Below are 21,981 nucleotides of genomic sequence, written 5' to 3' on the forward strand. Positions count from 1 at the left end.
AGACAAAGTGCTGTCGGCCAAATGTGAGCAGCAGTAACAGTTTGTATCTATGCTGAGCTCATGTCCAATACTACAAAGAATGTGCTTCGTGGGTGATAAGCAGTAGGTGGGCTTGACTTGTTCATTAAAAAAAGCCCAGGAATTTCAAATTACAGTAACAAAGCAGTCACCACGCAAATAAATTTCCAGTAATTATGCAATTTAGACCGAAGACGGATTAGGGTGCTCTGTTATTGCCTCTTTTTACACTCCAAAGAGACAAATAATAGATTTTCTCTCCACTGAAAAGATTTATAGACCCTTTTAAAGCTTTATTATAACCAGAAAATCGAGCTGTATAGTAGGTAAGAAGTGTAGCATACACTAATTTAGCTGACGTCAAAAGCAGTTAACTCTGTTGTCTCTGTGAAGCAATGACTAAGCAGTCCAGAACTGAAGCATCTTTCATGTACTCAGGTTACATATTTTCTAAAAACAATGTATCACAGATCAATGCCTGACTTTAAACATCATAACAGCTAATGAAAAAATACAACAGGTCAGTAAATCAGGAAAGATGATATTTTTCAACTTAGAAATACGTTATTTCAATACCAAAAAAAGTCTAACAATTCTGGAATTAAATACTCAGCAGCTGGGCAGGCAGCTTAACTATTCTGATATTGGCAAGCAGGTTTACTATTTGAAGGTTATGCTTATATCACACCATACATGCATGATGCAATCCAACAGTGGACATCAGAAAAAAATTGTACAAAAATATTAAGTAACATTCACATAAAGATTTGCATTAAGCTAGTCGGACTGCTAATTTAACTACAGAAACCAAGGTGTGAGCACATAGTTGGTTACAAGAAATTTTTGAGTGCTACTGAAATTTGACCTTCTAAGTAAGCAGTAAAAGTACATGTTAAGGTATAGTATATTATAATTAACAAAATATATTAAATGAACGCATAATATGAATACCATATTATCTGAGAACTTGTCTTGTATTTTCTGTATATAAAATCCTCATAATTAGAATGCTTTCATCATACAACCTGACAAAAATCTAATGTGTTACATTTACTAAAACGTGTTGTATTTGCTACAATACCTGATTCAAAACTGAGTCTTCCCAAATCTAATGATCATTTCAGTCATTTTTTGTTTTCTATTTCACACATAACTGTGGTTAAATGTTATAATGTAACCTCCCACAAATAGCCTTCCTCCCCAGAGCAAGACAGTTAAAAAAAAAAATTGTTTTCACCAATTTCAGCTAGTTAAATAAAAACTGACCACTCCAGCCACATCTAGGCTGTTTATTAAGCTTGTAGTTGAGTGTTATATACACTAATCTTCTTAATTGAACAGCCAGTTACAAATAGCTGTCTCACCACTGAACTACTTTCAGTGACAACTAGGGTATACTTGTGAGAGACCTTTATTTCTTTAGGCCTCAGTTCTTAAAAAAAAAAAAAAAAAAGGTGAAGCAAGTGCTAAGCGTCATTCTTATGAAAGGCCAGCCATCTCAAGCATTTGCTTTACACTTTGCATATTCTTATGTTCCACTGGCACTAGCAGTACTTATGGATTTGCTTAACTCAGCAAGTCCATTTCAGTCCAGTCCCACCAGAGATGTTAAAATGAAACCCTGGCATCACTAAATCCAATCACGGGTTTGACAGTGACTTCAGCAAGGTCAAAATTATACCCAGTATTTTTATCCCATCTCTATGAGGAAATAAACAAGAATGCCGATCAACACTCCACTGTCTACCTTCTTATTCAGGTACAGCTATGAGCACCATACCATCTATTCTCTAATTCCCCAATTCAGCATATGCGTCCAAAGAGGAGAAACAAAACAGATCTAACTGACTTTCTAGGGTTAAAATTGGCAAAAAGAAGGTTTAACATGGCTTACAGTCACTGAGGTATTTCTGCTTCTGCACACTTCGGTGATACCCATTTCTTCTGTTCACAGATTTCAATATAATTTCCCCTTACTCACAAGCACCAGGCCATTTCAACACTGCAGATGTAATTCTATTTAATCTAACTATCCTTTTCAAGTAATCCTCTTCCATATTTAAGAGATCACCTTTGAAAATATGGTGTGGGGAAAAATGCCTGTTGATTTTTAAACAGAAATGGTGTGACATTTACATTTTTTAAAATGAAAACCTGTGAGAAGCTAAATCATTAAGATACATTTTTGTTTTACCTCATAGAGTCTCTGAAACGCACTGGACAACTTCTTTTAAAAATCAAAGGCTGGAAATAGACCAGGAATGACATTCCTAATCTCCACAGAAAAAGGCAGAGATGCACAAGCCTATCTTTACTTTTCTTGCTTCTCAGTGTCAGCTGCTGCTTAAGTCCCATCAGAGGGCATGGAATAGAGAGCTTTCAAATAATAGCTGTCCAGAATTATAGGATAGATACAAAGCAAATCACCTCAAAATACCTGATCCTCTTGCGGCTGACTGCTATATCATTTATAGCATGTATTTTGAGATAAGGCTTTTGGGAATGTGCAAATTTTAAGGTGGACAGGCATGAGAAGAGGAGGAGCTGTGCTTCTACAAACTTCATATCAGTCTCTTACCAGAGATAACAGGATACTTGTGCCATGCTACTTCCATCCCATGGCATGTCAAAACATATCTGATCAACGTGTCCAACGTCTTTGCAGAAAAGCACTCAACACAGTCAGTAACGTAGCATGGAAAAACAAAAATGACAGCTTTTTTTTTCCTTCCTTTTGCTCTTTCTCCCCATGAATGGCATCTGGGCTAAATGCCTAAACTATGAACTGACAAGTTTCTTTGTGTAATACATTGCCAAAGTCATTCATTGATAAGTCAAAATTGACATAGGTTTTAGTTGTATGCTATTATTGCTTCTCTAGTTTCCACACCCTTACTTCTCCACTAGGATATTTTCCATATTGAACTAATTTGCAATTTTCAGCAATGCTCTAACAGTAGCACATCTTTTTTTCTGTTGCACTACACTATTGGCTACCATGGTGAGAAGCTGCATAGCAAACACTGGCCTTGATCAATTCTTCAAAAGCACTTACAAGCTTCCAACAATGGCGGTTCCTCTCATGCCCTCCAATACCTCGCTTTTACCCTTGGTAACGACAAGTTTTAATTCCTCCTGACTTAAACAGGATACAGCAGACACTAAAAACTAAGTTGGTGTGCCACTGAACTGCTGCCCTATCTGGCAATCAGGAGCTCAGAACCTCCTTTTCGCAATTATAGTCGAACTTTTGAATAGTAGTAACTTTATCATGCATTTATTAGCTATGCAACTGCATATTTACCAAGATGATGATATCCTGGTGAAATGAAACCATAGTAACACATTCTACACCTGTATTAGCCATGAGACTAGAAACAAGATTGCTAATTTTTTAATCAAGACAGCCTCCCAAGTCAAAGAAAATGCAGATTAGGCAGAATCTACTATAAAGTAGATAATTTCTTTTTAATTACAGCCTCTATTTATAAGTCTGAATGGACACAATTTGGTTAAGTGTTTAGTATCATAAATGGGGAAGCAGAGTACCCGATTTGTTTTTCTAATACCTGCTTTGCTTTTCAGCTCCAGAGAAATTTTAGACAACGAGCTGCGGTATTTTTCTTACCTTGATTGAAAGCTCTTCCACCTGCTATATTACACAGTGAAACATGTCAGCATGCACTGATTATAAGTTACACTGGTTCAGATTTGTCACATCAAAATCTTTTATTGGTACGCTCAAAGGACACCAGGTGGTGGTGCAAAACTCTTCAGTAGCATATTTGTATTCCTTACATTGTGACATTCACGTTGTCTTTCTCTTCAGGCTGTCTTATCTACTTCATAATGTGCACTGCTAATAACTTTGAGACATTTAAATAGCAATACTGGTTCTTTTGAAAGCCTACCTAGCATAATACCCTGTGTCCGAGGGTAGCCTACAGTAGCTTCTCCACTATGCCAGGTAGAAGGGTAAGAGCAAGCCAAGCAACCACAAGCAGCCACGCAGATGCCAGACGTGTGACACTGCACTCCGTCCTGTAACTTCGGTTGTTCCACTCCACTCCGTTTCCCGATCCTGGTTCTAAGAATCTTAAGGAAGCTTTACTAGGCTATCATTTTATGAAAACAGAATCTGGTACATGCAAATCTTACCATCTTTAAATTATGAATGTTTATAACATTGTGCCTATTTGAACTGCTGTATGATGAAGTTGTTAGAAATATTCATTTAAAAATCCATATATTCAGAAAATTACCAAAAAATATTTAACATTTCAAGGAAAAAACCATCACTGCTCATGAGGCTTCACAACACAAGTTATTTGCTTTCGCCATTTTTTCCTAGCTTGTATGCAAAGCTCATCACTTCAACACTTGCTGGTCTAGGCCAGTCCTGTCCAGTCACACAGTTTGGAGACAAAGGCTATTCCCATTTCTAAAAACTGATGTTCCTATACAGCACAACAAAACACAGAAAGACTGAAAGCCTCTGGGTAGTAGTGATTCATGGGTTTAACTGTAAAGACACAAAAGCATCATAATTCAGGGATTCACGGGACAAGCTATGTGAGATTTCTTAGATAATTGAGAATGCCCCATAATTCACTAGCAGCCATAGGAAATGCTACTATCCACATGGCTTTCAGAGCAAGAAATCAAATCAGCAGTACATGAACCGATTTTTCAACCTACAGAGTAAACAAACAAATCCCATCCGTGAAATCATTTTATTATTTCTGGCATCAATTGTTTGCTACTTATATGAACAAAATATCTGGGCAAGTGGTAAATAGCAGTTCAAGTTTTCTTCCTTCTGTAAAAAGATAATTAAACTTTATCTGTTTAGATACTAGTTTCAATTTTGTTATAAGAAAGTGTTATGAATATTTTGTAAAAGAACACCAGATGGTTTCACTGTTATATACCACACCCATCTTTGCAGGCAAAAATGGGTGTACAGAGTACTTTTTGCATTGCCTGTTACAATTACCTGACACAACAGCATCATTAGAATTTGTGCTAAAGTTCAGATTCATTTGACACCTCCAGAGCAATGTTCAGATTCCCTGGTATAATAACTGGGAGAGAAGGAAAAAAATGGTGCTGTTTGAAGCTCTGCTTGCAAAGGCCAGCAGGCCAAGAGATGCAACTCTCAGGAGACTGCCCAGTAAAAAACAGAGATTTCTAAATTAACTCTGTAGGTCAGAAGTTCAGTTCAAATCCTTTCTGAAAGACAATTTAAACCAAGGGATTTGTAGTAGCTCAAATAATTTTTTTAACAGTTCATCTGTTTTATCCACCCTATTTATGCTGCATTTCTTTGAATACTTGATATCAATAGTTGCAAACTATTACAAACCATAAAGCTTGCCTATTACAACTAGCTTCAAGCAGGAAACAAAATGAAAATCTCATCCAATAAAGCTCTGATAATAACAGGCCCGCTGTTTTTATGACTAAAATTAAAATTTTACTCATATCACAAAGCAGTCAGAGACCAAACAGGGAAAGCCCCATTGTGCTAGGCTCTGTGCTAACACAATGGAAGAGAGAAGCCTCTGTGCTGAAAAGCTGACAAGTCTAAGTTGTTTTAGGTAATGTTTCTAGAAGTCTGGGGTACAGCCTACAAATGGGCAGGCATGTACGTGACTGTGAAAACACACACGTACGTTCTTATACATTTACTGTCATGTATCAATAATAAATTTTCTAAAAAGCAATAATGACTAACCTCCACATTTTAGTGAAACTGTGCATCAGGCTCACACAGCAAGGAAGAGCTGGAGGTTTGAGTCCATCCATTCGAAGGAGGAGGGCAGGAACACCGTACAGAACCAGGTACTTCACATAAAAAAATAATACTTGAGCTAAAGCCAGGCCACCTAAAAAAACAAAACCACCACACCAAATTCATACCTTAAACAACTCTTGAAATACTTTTAAAGTCTGTTGATACTGATTACTTCTCAAAAGAAATTATTCAAAAAACTGAAGCAAGCACTGTTGTTTGATGGGATATACAACACCTGATTTTGTAACAGATATACGACATGGAAGCACATGCAGTTTGACTCTAGGCACACACAAAACAGTACTATTATCCTAATACAAAGGCATAAGTAAGCACCTATATTTCCACTTCCAAGATCTCTTTGGACTGTGGGCACTGACGTCTACAAAAAACAAATACGGACTTAGGCTGTACGAAAAATCAGAACTTACTGATACAAGTGATGAATGCTTACCCCAGCGACAACAAGCTTTCATCTCTGGAAAAAAAAAAAGTCAATACTGGACTTGTACGGCATCCTGACCTGCATTCTTCACTTGCTCCTCCCAAAGAGCTATGAACAACAGTCATCTTTGAAGCTCACCCTGACAGCTTCACACACAGCCTACATGCTATGTAGACTGTACCCCCTGCAACACTCCCAAGGTGATCCCTCCTGATGCAACTGAGGCACAGCAAGACTGGAACTCCATCTGGCATAATACTGAAGGGACATTTCTGTTTTAAACCCACAGGACAAAGACCTCAGCCTAGAGTGCTTTAGTTGCCTGAGTGCCAAAAGAGAAATTTTGGTGGTGTGCTGGCTCACTGCAACCCCAGGATATGGCACAAAACGCAGTAATCTTACACAGGTGAGATGAAAATCAGACTGGCTATTCTTACAGGTTTACCGTGAGTCACAGTCCTAGAGTAGGAAATATAGGATTGGCAGTAACAAATTCAGGCACCCTGAAACTCAGCCTGACAACTACCAGCACTGACAGCTCATAACTTCATGCCGAGTCTCATGATGCTTGGCCTGTTTCCTCAGAAGCATGTAAGGTTTTAACAGTGACAAGAATCACTGACCATCACCAAAAAAAAAAAAAAAGGATAGTAGTAGTAAGTTTCACAATAACGAAAGAAAACTCCCCCCCCCCCTCATTTTTTTTTTTTTAAATATACACAAGCGTACACAGAAAACCCAAAACCCAAATAAAGCCCAGATACGACTCAAGTTTTTGAATACCAGGATTTGGTGGCAGGGTGGAACACACAGGGGAGAAGATGATCTTTTAAACAACTCTGAATGCTCAGACTTGTAAATAAAACAAGATGGTTCATATCAGTATTCTAAATATTATTCTGCCGAGTAAAACAGAATTTGATCAATAACCATCAGAAGCAAAGCTTTATAAAAAGCAGAGGGCAATACCTTCATTGAAACAGACGGGAGCTCACTCCTCCAAGAAGTTGCTCTGCCTTGGGAGAAATTTCCCTCTGATCGTCAGTTGATACTAAAAAACTAGTCCCAAAGGAGGGGAAGTGAAAATTGTGTCATTTGGTAGAGTAAAAAGCTATAAAATGCCATTGTTATGTTTCCTTCCTTTCCACTGTTTTGCTTTTCCTAACTGATACTAACTACCTTGCAATTTGTTTGTGACACTTTAGATATTTAATATAATTTCAAAATCTTCACCACACTTTCCGTAGAGCCTAAATTTTCAATCTGACTCCAGCAATACAAGCCTATGAACACTTAAATCATCTGCCTTCCCCCAGCACCAGCGCCAAAGCATCCCTTTTGCATTCTGCTGACTAATGGGCACATGGCGAATGATGACCTAAAGTTCAACATTAAAAAATTCATCAAATATGTAACAACCTAGGGTAAAATTCTGGCACTAGCAATGTAAATTGCAAAACTCCTGCTGGCTTACACATGGCCAGCATTTCGTTGCTGCAATACACCATTTTTAGTTTTAATATTATCATCCACATGCATGATATGAGAAACAGTTGTGCCATACAAGATAAAAACTGATGGTAGAACAAAATACCTAGACATGAGTCTTACAGTATTTTCCTTCAGGGAAGCAGTCATCTAATATTCAGTAACATTCTTTCCCAGAGGAAAACAAACAATCAAAAGCACAATTTGGATACTAGCCAGTTAGCTACACATTAGATTACTGCTAAATCATTTATACAGCCAACTTTCTGGTTTAATTCCCATCTCATTCAATTTCTCATTTCTTTTATGACAAATTTCTTTGGAGAGCTGAATGCTAACACCCACACAAACTGATTACGAAGATCACAGCTGTCTGTGCATTGGTGAAATTCAAAATCCTTTGGCTGTGCATGATGGATAAAGATTTAGTGACCCAGACTACCACCCTCTTGGGACACAAAACAATCAATATATTTAATTTTTAAATATGACGATTAAGCGTTCAGAGTTTTCAGATATAAAGTTATAACAAACAAGTTGAAAAAAGGGAAAAAAAAGCATTTACACCATCTCTAGTACTTAATGTAAGTCTGAGTTGTTATTGTTAAGTAGCAGACAGTTCAACAGCACTGGTATCTTAAAAAAGCATAGGCAGCACATCACTGACACCACTGCCTGGCACATACTGGGTGCTTTGTGTGTGGCAGTTCTAATGCTCATAAGATCAGTGATGTGAAGGTCCCCATCAATATGTGAATGAAATTCTTGATGGTCTTCAACCCATCCCAGCTGTGCGAGAGGTCTGGGCCACACACGGAAAATCTAAGAGCAAGGTTCACAGCTGCACAACAGTTGGTCTGCACTGGCAACATGCACAGGCTTTAAACCTTTGCATACTTGAAATATTCCAGCTGCTTTGCATTTGCTCCATTATACCACAAAGCAGCCAGAAGTACACTGCTTTATCTGATACAAAACCATGAAATAAAAGAAATTTAAGATCAATGCTAAATTTCTCAAATTCATTATCAGTAACACACTTCGTTCTCTAGAGTTCTATTTAAAGCTTAAAAAGAACTCACACAAGAACATTATCTTAAATTGGAAACAAAGCTGAGAATCTATATCAAGTGTATATTAAAAACACTTAAGGGAAAAAGCATTGCAGCAATGATATCTATTCCCTGGAATAAATGATCTCAAAGGGTTCAGAGTCAAGGTGAAGTTTAAGAACTAAATACATTACGGTTTAAAAATTATTGAGCTAAAGTACCCATACAATGTGAACCCCGTGCACTTCAACAGTCAAGCTGCTTGAAATCCCAGATTAAATTAACTGACTTGTATAGAGATTGATATTTTCAATTTCTTACCTTGCAATCCTTATAAAGCATTCCAGATTTTCGTTGACTTTAAAAACACATTTCTAGACCTTCAGCAAAGTTTTACCTTCTTTAAATTTACTCCAAAACTGCATTTCATAACTTTATTAGCGCTTTGTTTTAAGAATAATTAAAATATTCACAGGGCTGGTTTTGTTTGTATAATAATTTTTGACAGAAATTATCACCTAGATCATCTCTATAAGTTAATGACAGAAAATATTCATATAGGGATTAAAAACCATTTTACCTGTCCATAAAACATCACCAAAACGTATTTATGGTCAAGAATTTTAACTGAGCTTTCAGTTTTACTGGTGATGCATGAGCCTGACAGCACAAATTTCCCTTTTTCACAGCTACACTGACCTGCAACATTAACGATTGTAGATGCTTGTTTCTGTCAATAAACAGGACAGGTACAACTAGAAAACACATATCAGACAAATATGCAGTCATTTTGAAAGGGTTACTGACACACGGCATAGGTCTAATAAGAAACAGACATTTACAATGGCTCAGAACTTGTGGCCATATCATCAAATTCAAAATATTGAGCTTTGGGAGTCATTTACCCTTTCTCATATTTTCTGCATCTCCTCTCTTACAGGAAATATATATATACACACATACATATATACGATGCATGGATTTCCTCACAAATGGATGCATTTACATATATATATATATATATATGATGCATGGATTCCTTGACAAATAAAATTCTCTTTACTCAACCAATAACAGCATGATTATTGGCAAGCTTTGTGTGCTGGGCTACAGCATCTTCTTCCTAGCATCGCTCTCCTCCCTGACAAGATCCCCACGGCAGGACCGACTCTGACCTTCTCGATTTGGTACTGCCCTGTCCCCTGGTCAGGGGAACAGCACCCTCTTGTACAAGCTGCACTAACGTGAATTACCGCACAAGTAACTGCTCAGTACAGTTACTTTGCCCCTATCCACTGCAAAAGAGGACAGTACAAGAAGCACCCTAATTTCATTAACTAACAAACAGAAACCAATGCAATTAATAATTAGGCTTGTATTGCTCAGCAGTGTCTTTCACTGCTGCTTGGCAGTGCTTTGAAAGAGGTGCTGGCTCACAAAATCAAGATGAACGATGGAAAGAAAGAAAATATTACCGGGATTCATGCAGCCTGGCTTCACAGCCCAGCCTTCAAGAGTACACGAGAATAAAAATCCAAAATGTATGGAGCGGTGACAGGAAAGTCCATCCCACAATGTTTGCCCTGAATGTTGCGTACTTCTTTTAAGACAACAAAGTTGAACAGATGCAATGATGCCAAAGTGAAGTTGCTTAAACAAGGCTGAAGGTCTGGCACAGACAGGTCTTCCAGATCACTTAAAAAAGAAAACCAGAAAACTTTTAAAGGACAGACATACCTGAAAGCTACCTACCTACCTTAAATACTCTCAAACACCTACAGTAGGCATTATGTTCTAATATTTGTGGGAAAGAACTCTCTAAATATATCGGCAGTTACCACGTGAGTAACAGACTAACCATAAAATAGGTTAACTACTAATATTATCTGAAATTTTAGTCTGCAGGGGGACTTAACAAAAATCTAGCATTTTCCCTCACTACTTTTTTAAAGTGGGGAACTAACTACCCAATGTTTCAGAGAATAAAATCTTATTAAGATTTCTGAATCATGTTTATACTCCAGTTTCCAAAGCAGACAGAAAGATGCCACATATTTTAATCAGATTTTCCTTAGCAGTATCTTGCAAGATAAAAAAAATCTCAGATTACTCTGTTAGTGGTTCATTACTATTTAGATGGATGCACAGACACCCTAATTTCAATAGCAAAACACTTAGTGCCTCTTAAGAATGAACTCAAACTCATTTCCTATTTATAGGCTTATTAGAAAAAGAACCACACATATCCGAAAGAGCACTCTGCATCTGACTTGCACAGACTGCTCTGTAGGTCTTACTTTCTCAAAGAGAAACCTACATGCACTTCTTTTAACAAATCAAAAATGAAATTCACCAACTACAAATTCAAGCAGGTGGCTCCACCTTTGAGCAGATCCTATCACTTCAGATTGTTTTTATATAAGTGGCATGACGTTCAAAGGCAATTTCCTTTCAAAGCGCTGGAACCTAATTAATAATAAAAATAATGATAGTTAACCAGCACGGTAAGTTGCACATGCTTCACTAGAAAGAACAAACAGCACATGGTTAAGACCAATACAGCAAGGCCAAAGATCACTCATCGCACATGCACGCATCTCTCCATCAAAGAAACACCTCTGACACAAAATACACATACATACAAATTCCTGCTCAAATGTATTTTTAAAAGGACATAATAGGAGATACAGAAGATGACCTGAATTTATTTATATCTAAAGGTACCCCAAAGAGTCATTTGCATATCTAAAAGCACTTCTAACCAAAGCCAGCTCTCACCTCCTCCTCCACGTAGGAGACTAATGTCTCCTTTTAGATGTTATTCTTGCTAACAACCATGAGCCACTGGTAAAACAGAACATGACTGTGAATGCAACAGGAAATTACACTTTCTTCAGACCAGTACAATGCAGATTTTTGCTAATGCATGTGGCATTTGCATTCCAGTATCTGAACTAGCGGCCCGTGTAATGCTGCAGTCAGTCAGATGAAAACATCTCAGCCACTCTGGACATGAGCAGTCAGTCTGAAAGGTGACATCAAAAACAGCAAAATCTATTCTGCTGTTATCTCTGATACCGCTCTCTCCCCATCGTTCTGCTGCACTGAAAATAATCAGAGGCACCTGAGCTCCAACCCTTTTGGTATCAAAAACAGTACCACTGCCAGCATGGCAGCTCATGAGGCCCTCCCATTTCAGAACTGAATTCTTCCTGCATTATGACCAGCCCAAGCTCAATGCTAGATAAGCACAGAAGTTTAAAGCAGCATGTGGGAAACACTAAACAAAATTTACGTGTCAGGAGCAATATGTGGTAGAAGAAATTGTGACATTTATGGGCCACGTGAGTGTTGCAGTACGGAGCAGAGGAGGAGATTGCCTGAAAAGACAAATCCGTAATAGTTTTCTTTGTATTTTTAGCCAATGGCAGAGGTGCATGCAACTTACGGTCAGTTTTTTTTCACATTTTAGCTGGCAGAAATCCAGCTAAAAATAATTTTTCAAAATGGAAAAAATTGAATCATACTATCGATTTTGTATTGCCTGAAGAACTTAAATAATGAATGTTCATTTTCTCTTTCAGTAGAAAATCTCTTCTATGTAATAACAACAACAATATGAAGAATAATTTTACAAAACTGCTGTTCTTCACAGGACCCTCCAACAAGGACTCCAACCATTTTTCATTTAAACTCCCCAAAATCCAGGAACCTTAGTTTAACAAGGCACTTACTTTTCTACTCATTAAAGACTGATGCATAGGGGATGCAACTTGCTCTGTCTCAGTGCAGGTTGTTGACTATGTACTTCCACAGCTCATTGATTCACAAGGCACGAAAGTAAGCTGCCTTTCTGATAAAAGGTATACTCCAGTGACTGCCAGGCACAAATTAGGAAACGTAGGGAAAGATGTAATCCAGGAAAACACAGATGATGGGAAGAAAATTGAAGATTTTACCTTTAGATGAACTACACATACACTGTCTTTAGTCTTCTGCTCACAGTTTCCAGTGTTATTATCACCCACATTAAGACCCAGAAGCTTGTCCACTACAAATACAAACTGCACAAAACAGCCATTGAAGAGAATTCACAAAATATTTCAACTATAGCAATTGTTCCATCTATAGTACAGTAACTACTCAAGTGAAAGGCTTCACCTACCCAATAACTGAGACAACACTTCAGTCCCTGGAAAACTTGTGTAACAAATCCTGTTAGAAGCCATTTATAAACACATCAAGGACAAGAAACTAAATGGGAACAAAGAAAGGGGTTTACCGAGGGAACATGATGCCTCACCAATGTCACTGATTTCAGTATGAAGCAAGGGGTGCTCTCAACACAGAGAAAGGAGCACAGATGTTGTGCACCTTGACTTCAGCGACAACTTTCACACATTCTGCCATAGCTTCCTTATCACCAGAGATGTGAGACATGGTTTGTATAAGTAGATAACGTGTAAGAAAATTTGGCTGGGACTACCAGGCTCAAAGCATAGCAGTGATCAGTGATGCAAAGCACAGCTGTTGGCCACCAGTAACTAGTGGCATCCCCTCAGAGACCACAGCTGAGACCAGCACCACTCACTGTCTTCATTAGCAACCTGGGTGACAAAACGGAGTGAACATTCAGCAAGTTTGCTGGTGACACCAAGCTGAGGGAGCGGGCAATACACCGAAGGGAAGGGTTGCTGTTCGGAGGGACCTGAAGGTGACAGGTCCAGAGAAGTGATCTTTTCCCTCTGTTTGGCGCTTGTGAGGCTGCAGCTGCCGTGTTGTGTCCAGCTGTGGGCTCTGCCCTCACAAGAAAACCACTGACATACTGGAGCAAGTCCAGCAGAGAGAATCACTAAGACAGTTGGGGATAGAGCACATGACATACAAACAGAAGCTGAGAAAAGTGAGTTTGTTTGGGTTTATGTAAATAAGGTTTACAGGAGCCTTATTGCTGCCTAAATCTTGAGCAGAGGTTACAAAGACGGAGCCAGTGCATAGCAATACGACAACAGGTAACAGACAAGTTGGAACATGGGAAATTTCAGTTCACTATTAGTTCACCATGTCTGAAGGACTTTCTGGTTCTGGGCAGTTTTTGTTTACCGTGACACTGGTCAAATACCAGAACAGGTGCCCAGAAAAGTTGGGAAACATCCATTCTGGCAGCTGTTCAAGACCTATCTGGACAAAGCCCTCAGCAAGTTGGCCTAACTAGACCAGCTATGAGCAGGGCACAGGCCTACCTCACCGCTGGAAGACCCTTCCAACTAATGATTTAAAGTATTCTACTGATATACCATTTTTCCATGGTCTAACCTCACTGTTTCACAATGCCATTCAGCACGAATAATTCCACACAAAGACACATTCAAACTCCTCTAAAAAAAATAATACAAAAAACACTCTCCTAACTCATTGCACCAGTCTGCACTTTACTGCACCTCGTCACTACTTCTAACACCATCACTGCCACTACCGAGGACACTACCAGAACTGCTCCAGGGGCTATGACAGACTACTCAGTTATATTTGAACTGCAGTCAAAGTTTGCTATGACACAACACAAACACCTACTATCACTTCCAAACTTTGGGGGAAATTCTTCCGAATTCTTACTATTATATAACACTGACTGCTTTCACCATTAGCCTCCATGCTGTCTTGTGGCAAAGAATTTTACAAGCCCTGTGTACATTGTGTGAATGTATTTCCTGCTTGGTGGGTACTTTTGTTGTCTTTTGCTTCCAGAGACTCTTTATCCTCACGATAAAAAAGAGCAGACAAAGAAACAAGGATGGTCACAGAAGTAAGAGAAGATAGTTTACATCAGAAGTAAAAAGACGGGAGGATATTCAAAAAATCAAGGGTGAAGTAAGGCTACAACAGCCTCTGATCCTTTAAGACACTATGACAATAAGTGTTACAAGAAACACGTAGCCCAGCTGGGTTACTTGGGACAGAAGGTGGTTTCCTCTATGACAGGAGAAACTCTCTGCTGATTTCCACACGTTCACATTCAGAAGAGTAGGAGAACACACAGAACTATGTATTTGCAAATTATTCAGAAAGTACGAGGTAATCTCATCTCTAGGCAAGACTGCTGTTACCATAACGCAGGTACTGACTTGTAAATAGCATGGAGAAAAGAACCTGAACATTTGACATAAGGGGATCTTTGGATTAACTGCAGGTATTAAAAACATACATGCACTCTTTTGTATATTGTTGCTTCCAGAAACTTTTGTCTAATTCCTTCCAAACAAGAGAAAAACATTTCTCTAATTGGACAGTCACACATTGTCCCATGTTTTTATATATATATGTATGTATGTATATATATATATAAATTGTGTATTTGGATGGCAAATAAAACGATGCACTTAGTTATGTTATTTTAGGTAACTTCAGCATTTTTCTTGCCATTTGTAGCCATGTAAGTTTAACAACAGTGAACAGCGAAGTTTTTAAACAAGCAACATAACTCAGTCAGGTTTTATTTCTTTGCTATCTCACTTCACAAGAACACTACATAAAGCGATCCAGAACACCGTGTTGCTTTGTGATTCTCTGAGGTGTATTCTGGCCAGCATCAATGCCCTTAAGATCCCTTGAGCAAAATCTCATAGCACTCTTGTCTTTACCTGAATTGCTGGTGTTTAATGCCTATAATTCAAAGATGTCCCAGAAGAAAAATGGAGGCGCAATTACAATTTCCCTAATTAGGGTTGATTACAAGACAGCCTAACGCCTTTTCCCCAAATTTAGCCTGTTATAAGGGGCAAATATGTATCACCTGATGGAAGTAGATGTTCCATGCCACCTTGAAGCTACTGTGGGTTAAATGGGAAACAAAATGAAAAATAGTAGTTGAGAAGGCTAATATACCATGCAGTTAATCCTCTTGAGTCAACAAGCTTCTTGGTCTCATGACTCCATTATACAACATAACTGGTTTTAATAACACAGAATATAAAGTAACAGAGGGGAATGCTTGGCTCTGTACAAGAACTGGTATAGAAGTATAATTAAGATCTGTAATGACCTAGGTAAGGATCAGTAGAAAAATATCAGATACCCTTATACACATCAGTGATAGAAGACAGCCTGTGTAATTACTGGGATAAAACTTGTAGAGAAAAAATTTTAAAGAGTGATAGATTTCTGCAGATAGATTCTGCCACAAAATCTTATTTGAACTATCATATGTAAGCAACTGCTTTCACTACTAAGACAAAGCTTAATAAGTGTGGGGTTGCACTCTGAACATAGTTCTTCTAAAGCAGGGTCTCCAAAGGGCACTTGCCTCGATTCAAATGATTGTATCTTGATCCAGCAGTTCTACAGTCCAAACTATTTCTACAGTCCAAACTTGCTTCAAAACAGGCTTTCATCACCTGAAATTGCCTTGAAGTACTTTCTAAACATCTGCTCGAAACCAGCTTCAATTCTTAGGATATAACACTCAACTCCATTAAATGAATATACAGCCTACTTTTTTTTTTTTTCCTCTGAAAAGTAACATGTGACTGTGCACCATTGTTTTAATCAACAGTTAGAGGTTTTCTTCAAGGCAGGGAGGAAACTGCCAGTAACACCAAACCTGGAATACCCCGTCCCTAAATCTGTAACCTTGCCTGCCCTGTCAGCTGGTCAGTATTTACCAGGTTCCATATGCTCAACACCACCACAAAGCTTTCTGTCACACATACAGACAATGCTGGGAGCTAGCTGATTCAATTCATCAGTGAATTCATATTTACAACAGAGATGCAAACTCAGAATCTGCTTCCTAAGTGGTGACTGCGTGGGGAGGAGTGAAATGAACCATGGAGACAATCCACTAAGGCTTACTGCTCTGTCTCTTTTTATATACATAGTATATATGTGTATACAAAATTATATATAATGTGTCTACATGCATACATGCAGAGAGAGAGCGCGCACGCATTGCCCTCTACCGGCCAAAGCCTGGCATGCAGAGGTCCTCCTCTTCCACCACATTGCTCTTAAGTGAACTTTAATGAATGCTTGACAGGACCGCACCAGTATGTGATACCAGTTCCTGCTACTCGCTGATATAATAAGAGGCATCCCCTTCAATTCACTAAACTTCAAGGCTTTCTCCAAACCCACTTTTAAGACTTGGCATTTTGCTGCTTCCTCTCCTCCTACGCAGTGATACATGTAGCAGGACAATGGAAAATCATACAAACCATGCACCCAAGTGGCTTACAGGCTAGCCTGTTTCTATCTACATACCCACAAGCAAAGCTTTTACCATATTATGTTACATTCATAAGCGCCCATTTTTGCCCTCACAGTTAACCATTTTAATCAAATTCCAGGCTGCTGGGAGGTGACAGAAGAGGAAGACAAGAAGGAAAAAATGAACTAAGGAGAGGCACAGACAATTACTTTCAGGCCAATTTGTTTCTAATTTCTTCCCCCTACTCTCAGTAAGTATAGTCATTTTATGTTTCAACATGAATATGAACATCAAAGACAGAAGAGATCAATAAAGGGTGTGAGATGTTTTGATTCTTAACATCTCCCTTCCTTCTTCCCTACACTAAACAAATTTTTTTGTTTTAAATGTCCACTTGTATGTTTAAAAAAAAAAAAGTAAGGACTAAAAATGCACACATACGTTAGACAAAAAAAAAGTTCTTGAATTTTGGAAGCAGTTCAATAAGTTCAACAAGTTCAACTGTAAGCTCCTTAAAGAATCTGCATGTTATCTGAATAGTCTGTAATCATCTTCCTGACAGTGAGTGGCCATAATGTACTATTCATAAGTACTAACAGATGGACATAAAAATAAAAGTAAACTAGGGTTCTTGGAAGTGGGGGGAGAAGGATGATTTCTTCGCTGTTTTTTATGTACTCACCTAAGGCCCAGTATGACACAGCTTCCAAAGGTGGAGAACTGCTGCAGATAGCATGGATATACATGAGGTGTATCATTAGCTCAGCCAAGCACCACCAAAAGAAAATACGAATTATGCCCACGATTAAGATGCCAACATTGGTCTTCAAACTGAAGGCTTCTTGTTTCCTCATCTAAATGAAGAAACCCAAAGAGGTTACATGACACACAACTGACTGTTTTACTCGAAGACTCATCTTAAGAACCCCCTCCCTTTTTTCATTTACTATTCATTTCATTTCAAAGGTTTCATTTACTATTCATTACTATCAAGGGGGCATTTGACCATCCCATTTGAGAATTCCAGGCACACCGATGGAGCCTGGTTTCTTCTTTCTCAAACTCACTAAGAAGTAGAAATCAGCAAGTAGAAAATTGAGAGGTAAGCAAAGCCAAGCAAGTTTCCAGTTCAAGACTAGCTGCAGTATTTAAAAATATTCAGTTCCATTCCCATGCAGTGAGATTCTCCCTTCCTCCAGATGACATTTCCATTCTCTCTGCATTGCAGAAACTACTGGTGTAGCTGAACCGTACGGGAATGCAATGGCATCTGCTGGTGTGGTGCAATTTCCACAATAGGCACCCTAATGCAGGGGGATCCAGACTGCTCTTCCCTCACAGTATTCAGGTGCCAAAGGGTCTCTGGATTGCTTTGCTATTATATGCTGCCCAGTGCTTTAAACATATGATCTTTCTACCTGCTTCCATTTTGCATTTATTCCAAATGGACAGTTTAAATGGCCTGATTCCACAGGCATCTCTCTGAATGTACAATGACGCAAAAGATGTCGCTCTCTTGTCCCTACACTGTCACTTCAGAAGTTACATCCCAGTCACCAGCTGCTGCCAAACAAATATACTGCCAGGAGGCCTAAGGTCCATTACCCAGAATGTCATCACTTTCAGGATGGCCTGAGGAAGGGCTGCCTTGGCAACAGCCACTTTATTTCTGGAAGGCTGTCAAACTTCAGAGGAGTTTATTAAAAGCTGACTCTGACCACACGAACAAGTTCCTAAGCATCTAATCCAGACAAAAGTATCTACCCAGGAATAAGCATACATTTATTTGCAGTTTTAAGTATGGAATATACCATAATAAATACATGAAGCACAGGACAATAAAATATGTTCTTTACTTTCTTTTTTTCTGCATGTCTTCTAATGGCACTTGGTATTCTGAGGTCTGTTCACACAGAGACACATAACAGAAGGAAAGGGACATACAAGAGCAAACTAAAAGGCTTGGAAGAAGGTACTTACAAAGAAGTACTTACAAAAAGTAGAAATATCAACCTGCCCACCTAACCTGGACAAAAGGATTAAAAGAAAACATGGAGCTTTCACAGAAGAATCTTACCATGTAACTGTGAATTATTTTTCCTTGCAAGTTTTGTGAAAATTCCCTGACATCATGAGAATTACTAAAAAAACACACGCAAAAAGTCAGTACCCCTGGCTCATTCCTATCATGTTGTTAAATTCTCAGAGAAAGCGCATCCCCTTCAAATTCTTGTAAAAATTTGCTAGAACTAAAACATCTTGAATTGACAATGCTATTCCATTTCCAGAAGTATGTCATCAGTAACAAGTCTCACACAGGAAAAAGCCCTGTCCTTCCTTCTGCAGGCAGGCACAAACATCATGGTATGCAGACACTCTGGGAGCTCAACAAAAACAACAAAAAAAGCAACACCATCTGCTACAGAGTATTAGAAGGACTACTTGGTCAAACTGTCCAAGCAGCCTACAGACCAGGCAGGTCCAATCCCAATGACCAACCATGAAAGTACCCTGCATCAAACAAATGTTTTGGTCCTGAGGTTACATTAATCATTCTCAAGTCTTACAGAACAAATCTGTTGTAGAAACAGCCAAGTGTTATTAATCTTAACAGAATCCAGAAGAGATATGCATTTCTTAATTCCTGTACTTAATATCTGTGGATAATGGAAAAAAAAAGTTTAAAGATACTACATCTGTGAAGAATAATATTTTCTAAGCAGCAATGCTACCAAATACAGAAAAAATAACTGCTTGCTCAAAAGTATCTCAAACTTCTGCCACCTGTATTGGATTGACTACCTGAGAACAGCTCTTCATTCTTCTCCTGTAGCATCACCAAGGTCAGTGAGACCTATGTGACATGCTGAGCAAATGCCAGCTAAGTGCAAGTTAAAAATCAGGTAAGACAAAGTTTTGCAGCTGACACGTTTCTCAGGATACCCCAGAAGATTCTTACCATGCTAACTATAGTAAACAAATTGGTATACTATTACTTTAACTTCTTTCCACAGTAAAAAGTGAATATGATGAAATAGCAGAAAGATAGGATTGCCTCAAAATTATTTTTTTCACCTGTCATTGCATGTATGCCAAGTCACATTCTTCAGTCTTTAAGTGGACACCAACAATGCACATACATAAGCAACCCACCCATCTGCATGGACAAAAACCTCCTCAAAATCCCAATCATCTTAATGCTATTAACGCTTAATGCTATTAAGGTACATTGTGCTACAATATACCTACCTTGCAGTTAGCTCTGTTCACTTGAAAATGAAGCAGCATACTAATTTTATAGATAAATTTGTACTAACTAGATGACATTTCGGAGACTACCATTTAATCACAGGTATTCGCACAATTCAACTTCACATCCATAACAAGAACTGGTATGTTCTGCTTCTACCCAGAAATTAAGTAAGGCCATTGGTGAAATACCATGGCTTTCATTCCTGTCTAGCAGTGGATGCAAATTACCAACATTATTATTAACCTTTTTTATTCATACAACAGTTTCTCTGCTTCCACTTTCAATACCTCTGCTTTCCAGCACACTGAGCAGGAATCCTCTTCTCAGTCTCAGCTTCAGTTAAGTGCTTCTGCAGTTCTCCATCTCCTTTTCTGATAGCAGCAATAAACACATTTTTTGTACTGTGTGCTTTGAACAAACTGCCGAGAGCTGCCATCTTCAAAACTCTTCTCTAACCTCAGCTGTCAAGTTGATGACGTGACTCTTCTAAGAATACTTTTTCATGCATTTTGACATACACCAAGAAACAAATTGTTCAATATTTTGTCTTCTTTATGGCTTTAACAGAACAGGTCTGTGCATATTTAAATGACAACGTAATGCAAATATACGCATCCCATTCTCCATGTTTGTTTTTCCCCTCACTCTGTCTCAAACCAAGAATACAGACAGGCTTCGCCCAGGTCTTTACTGAGCTGTACCAGATGAGCTAAGTTTCATTTCAAGACTCCACACACAGTTTTTGCATACAGCTAGCTCCAAGATGCCCTCTACTCACAGTCTGGATGTTCTGAAACATGACTGTTCTACATGTTCTGAAACACTCCTTGAGAAAAATCATTTCTCTCTGTTTGCAGTACAGGAATATAGGTGGAATTTAACACAATTTAAAAGCTATAAAACAATAAACAGTAAAGAAAAATTTCTGGGTATCCATATAAGTCAGTCTAGCAGAAGAACAATCTTACTCATTTGAAGGCTTTTAGTCCCCATTTCCCCCAGTTGTTGTCTTTGCCTGAAAAGGGCATTAAAGATGCACAGATGATTGGCTTGTTCTCAGTGAAGCCTGGAAGATTGCTTATTACACGCTTCTGTCAGTCTCACAGATGCTTTTGCTTATCTGACTCATCTCCCTTAATGACATCTCACTGGCAGTAAGCACTTGAAGAAACCAACTTTTCTTCAAAGTGGTGAAAGATCACTTGACTCTGCCCCTTTAATTTGTGTAACACTTCCTCCAGTCACAGCTCAGGGAGCATCTTGGCACCTCTGCTTCCTACCTGACAGCATCCAGTCTCCAGGTTCATTTAAGAACTCACGCTGAGATATTCAAACATACAGAGAGGATTTGGACACCTGCCTACTATTAAATGTAATGGAAAATAAGCATGCAAATGCATTAGTCAGCCTCAGAACTTTAGTGTCTATTTAGGGACCTACCTTGCCTCTCCTACTTCATTTGTATGATTCACAAAAGCTTAAGGGCTTTTAGTAAAGGAATCAGACATTTGTTTCCTGCTGCAGCGGAAGGCAAGTGGAGCCGATCCTTCCAGGCTGACTCAGCTACAAGGACACCTTTTCTGGAGCTCTCCCAAAAGCACAGACACGGCGCAAAAGTTCCCACCACTCCTTGGATCGCGGATCACGGTGAATTGCCACTCAATCGCATCAAACGGCTTTGGCCTCATTCAATACACCAGTATCTCCATGGTGCCTTAAGAT

General features: G+C 38.7%; 1 protein-coding gene across 4 annotated transcripts in view; it reads right to left on the reverse strand.

Annotated features, from left to right (window-relative positions):
• Positions 1–21,981, reverse strand: part of HHAT (hedgehog acyltransferase) — a 172,385-nt gene that overhangs the window by 137,287 nt on the left and 13,117 nt on the right. For 3 of the 4 annotated variants that reach the window (XM_066993752.1, XM_048057603.2, XM_066993753.1), the window contains exons 7-8: positions 17,689–17,860; positions 5,756–5,906 (exon numbers count right to left, since the gene is read on the reverse strand). In XM_066993752.1, the coding sequence (XP_066849853.1) occupies positions 5,756–5,906; positions 17,689–17,860 (323 nt within the window). The remainder of the gene's footprint in view (positions 1–5,755; positions 5,907–17,688; positions 17,861–21,981) is intronic. The other variant, XM_066993754.1, reaches the window with a different exon arrangement.

The sequence above is a fragment of the Anser cygnoides genome, chromosome 3, assembly GCF_040182565.1.
Source record: "Anser cygnoides isolate HZ-2024a breed goose chromosome 3, Taihu_goose_T2T_genome, whole genome shotgun sequence".
NCBI classification, from domain to species: Eukaryota; Metazoa; Chordata; class Aves; order Anseriformes; family Anatidae; genus Anser; species Anser cygnoides.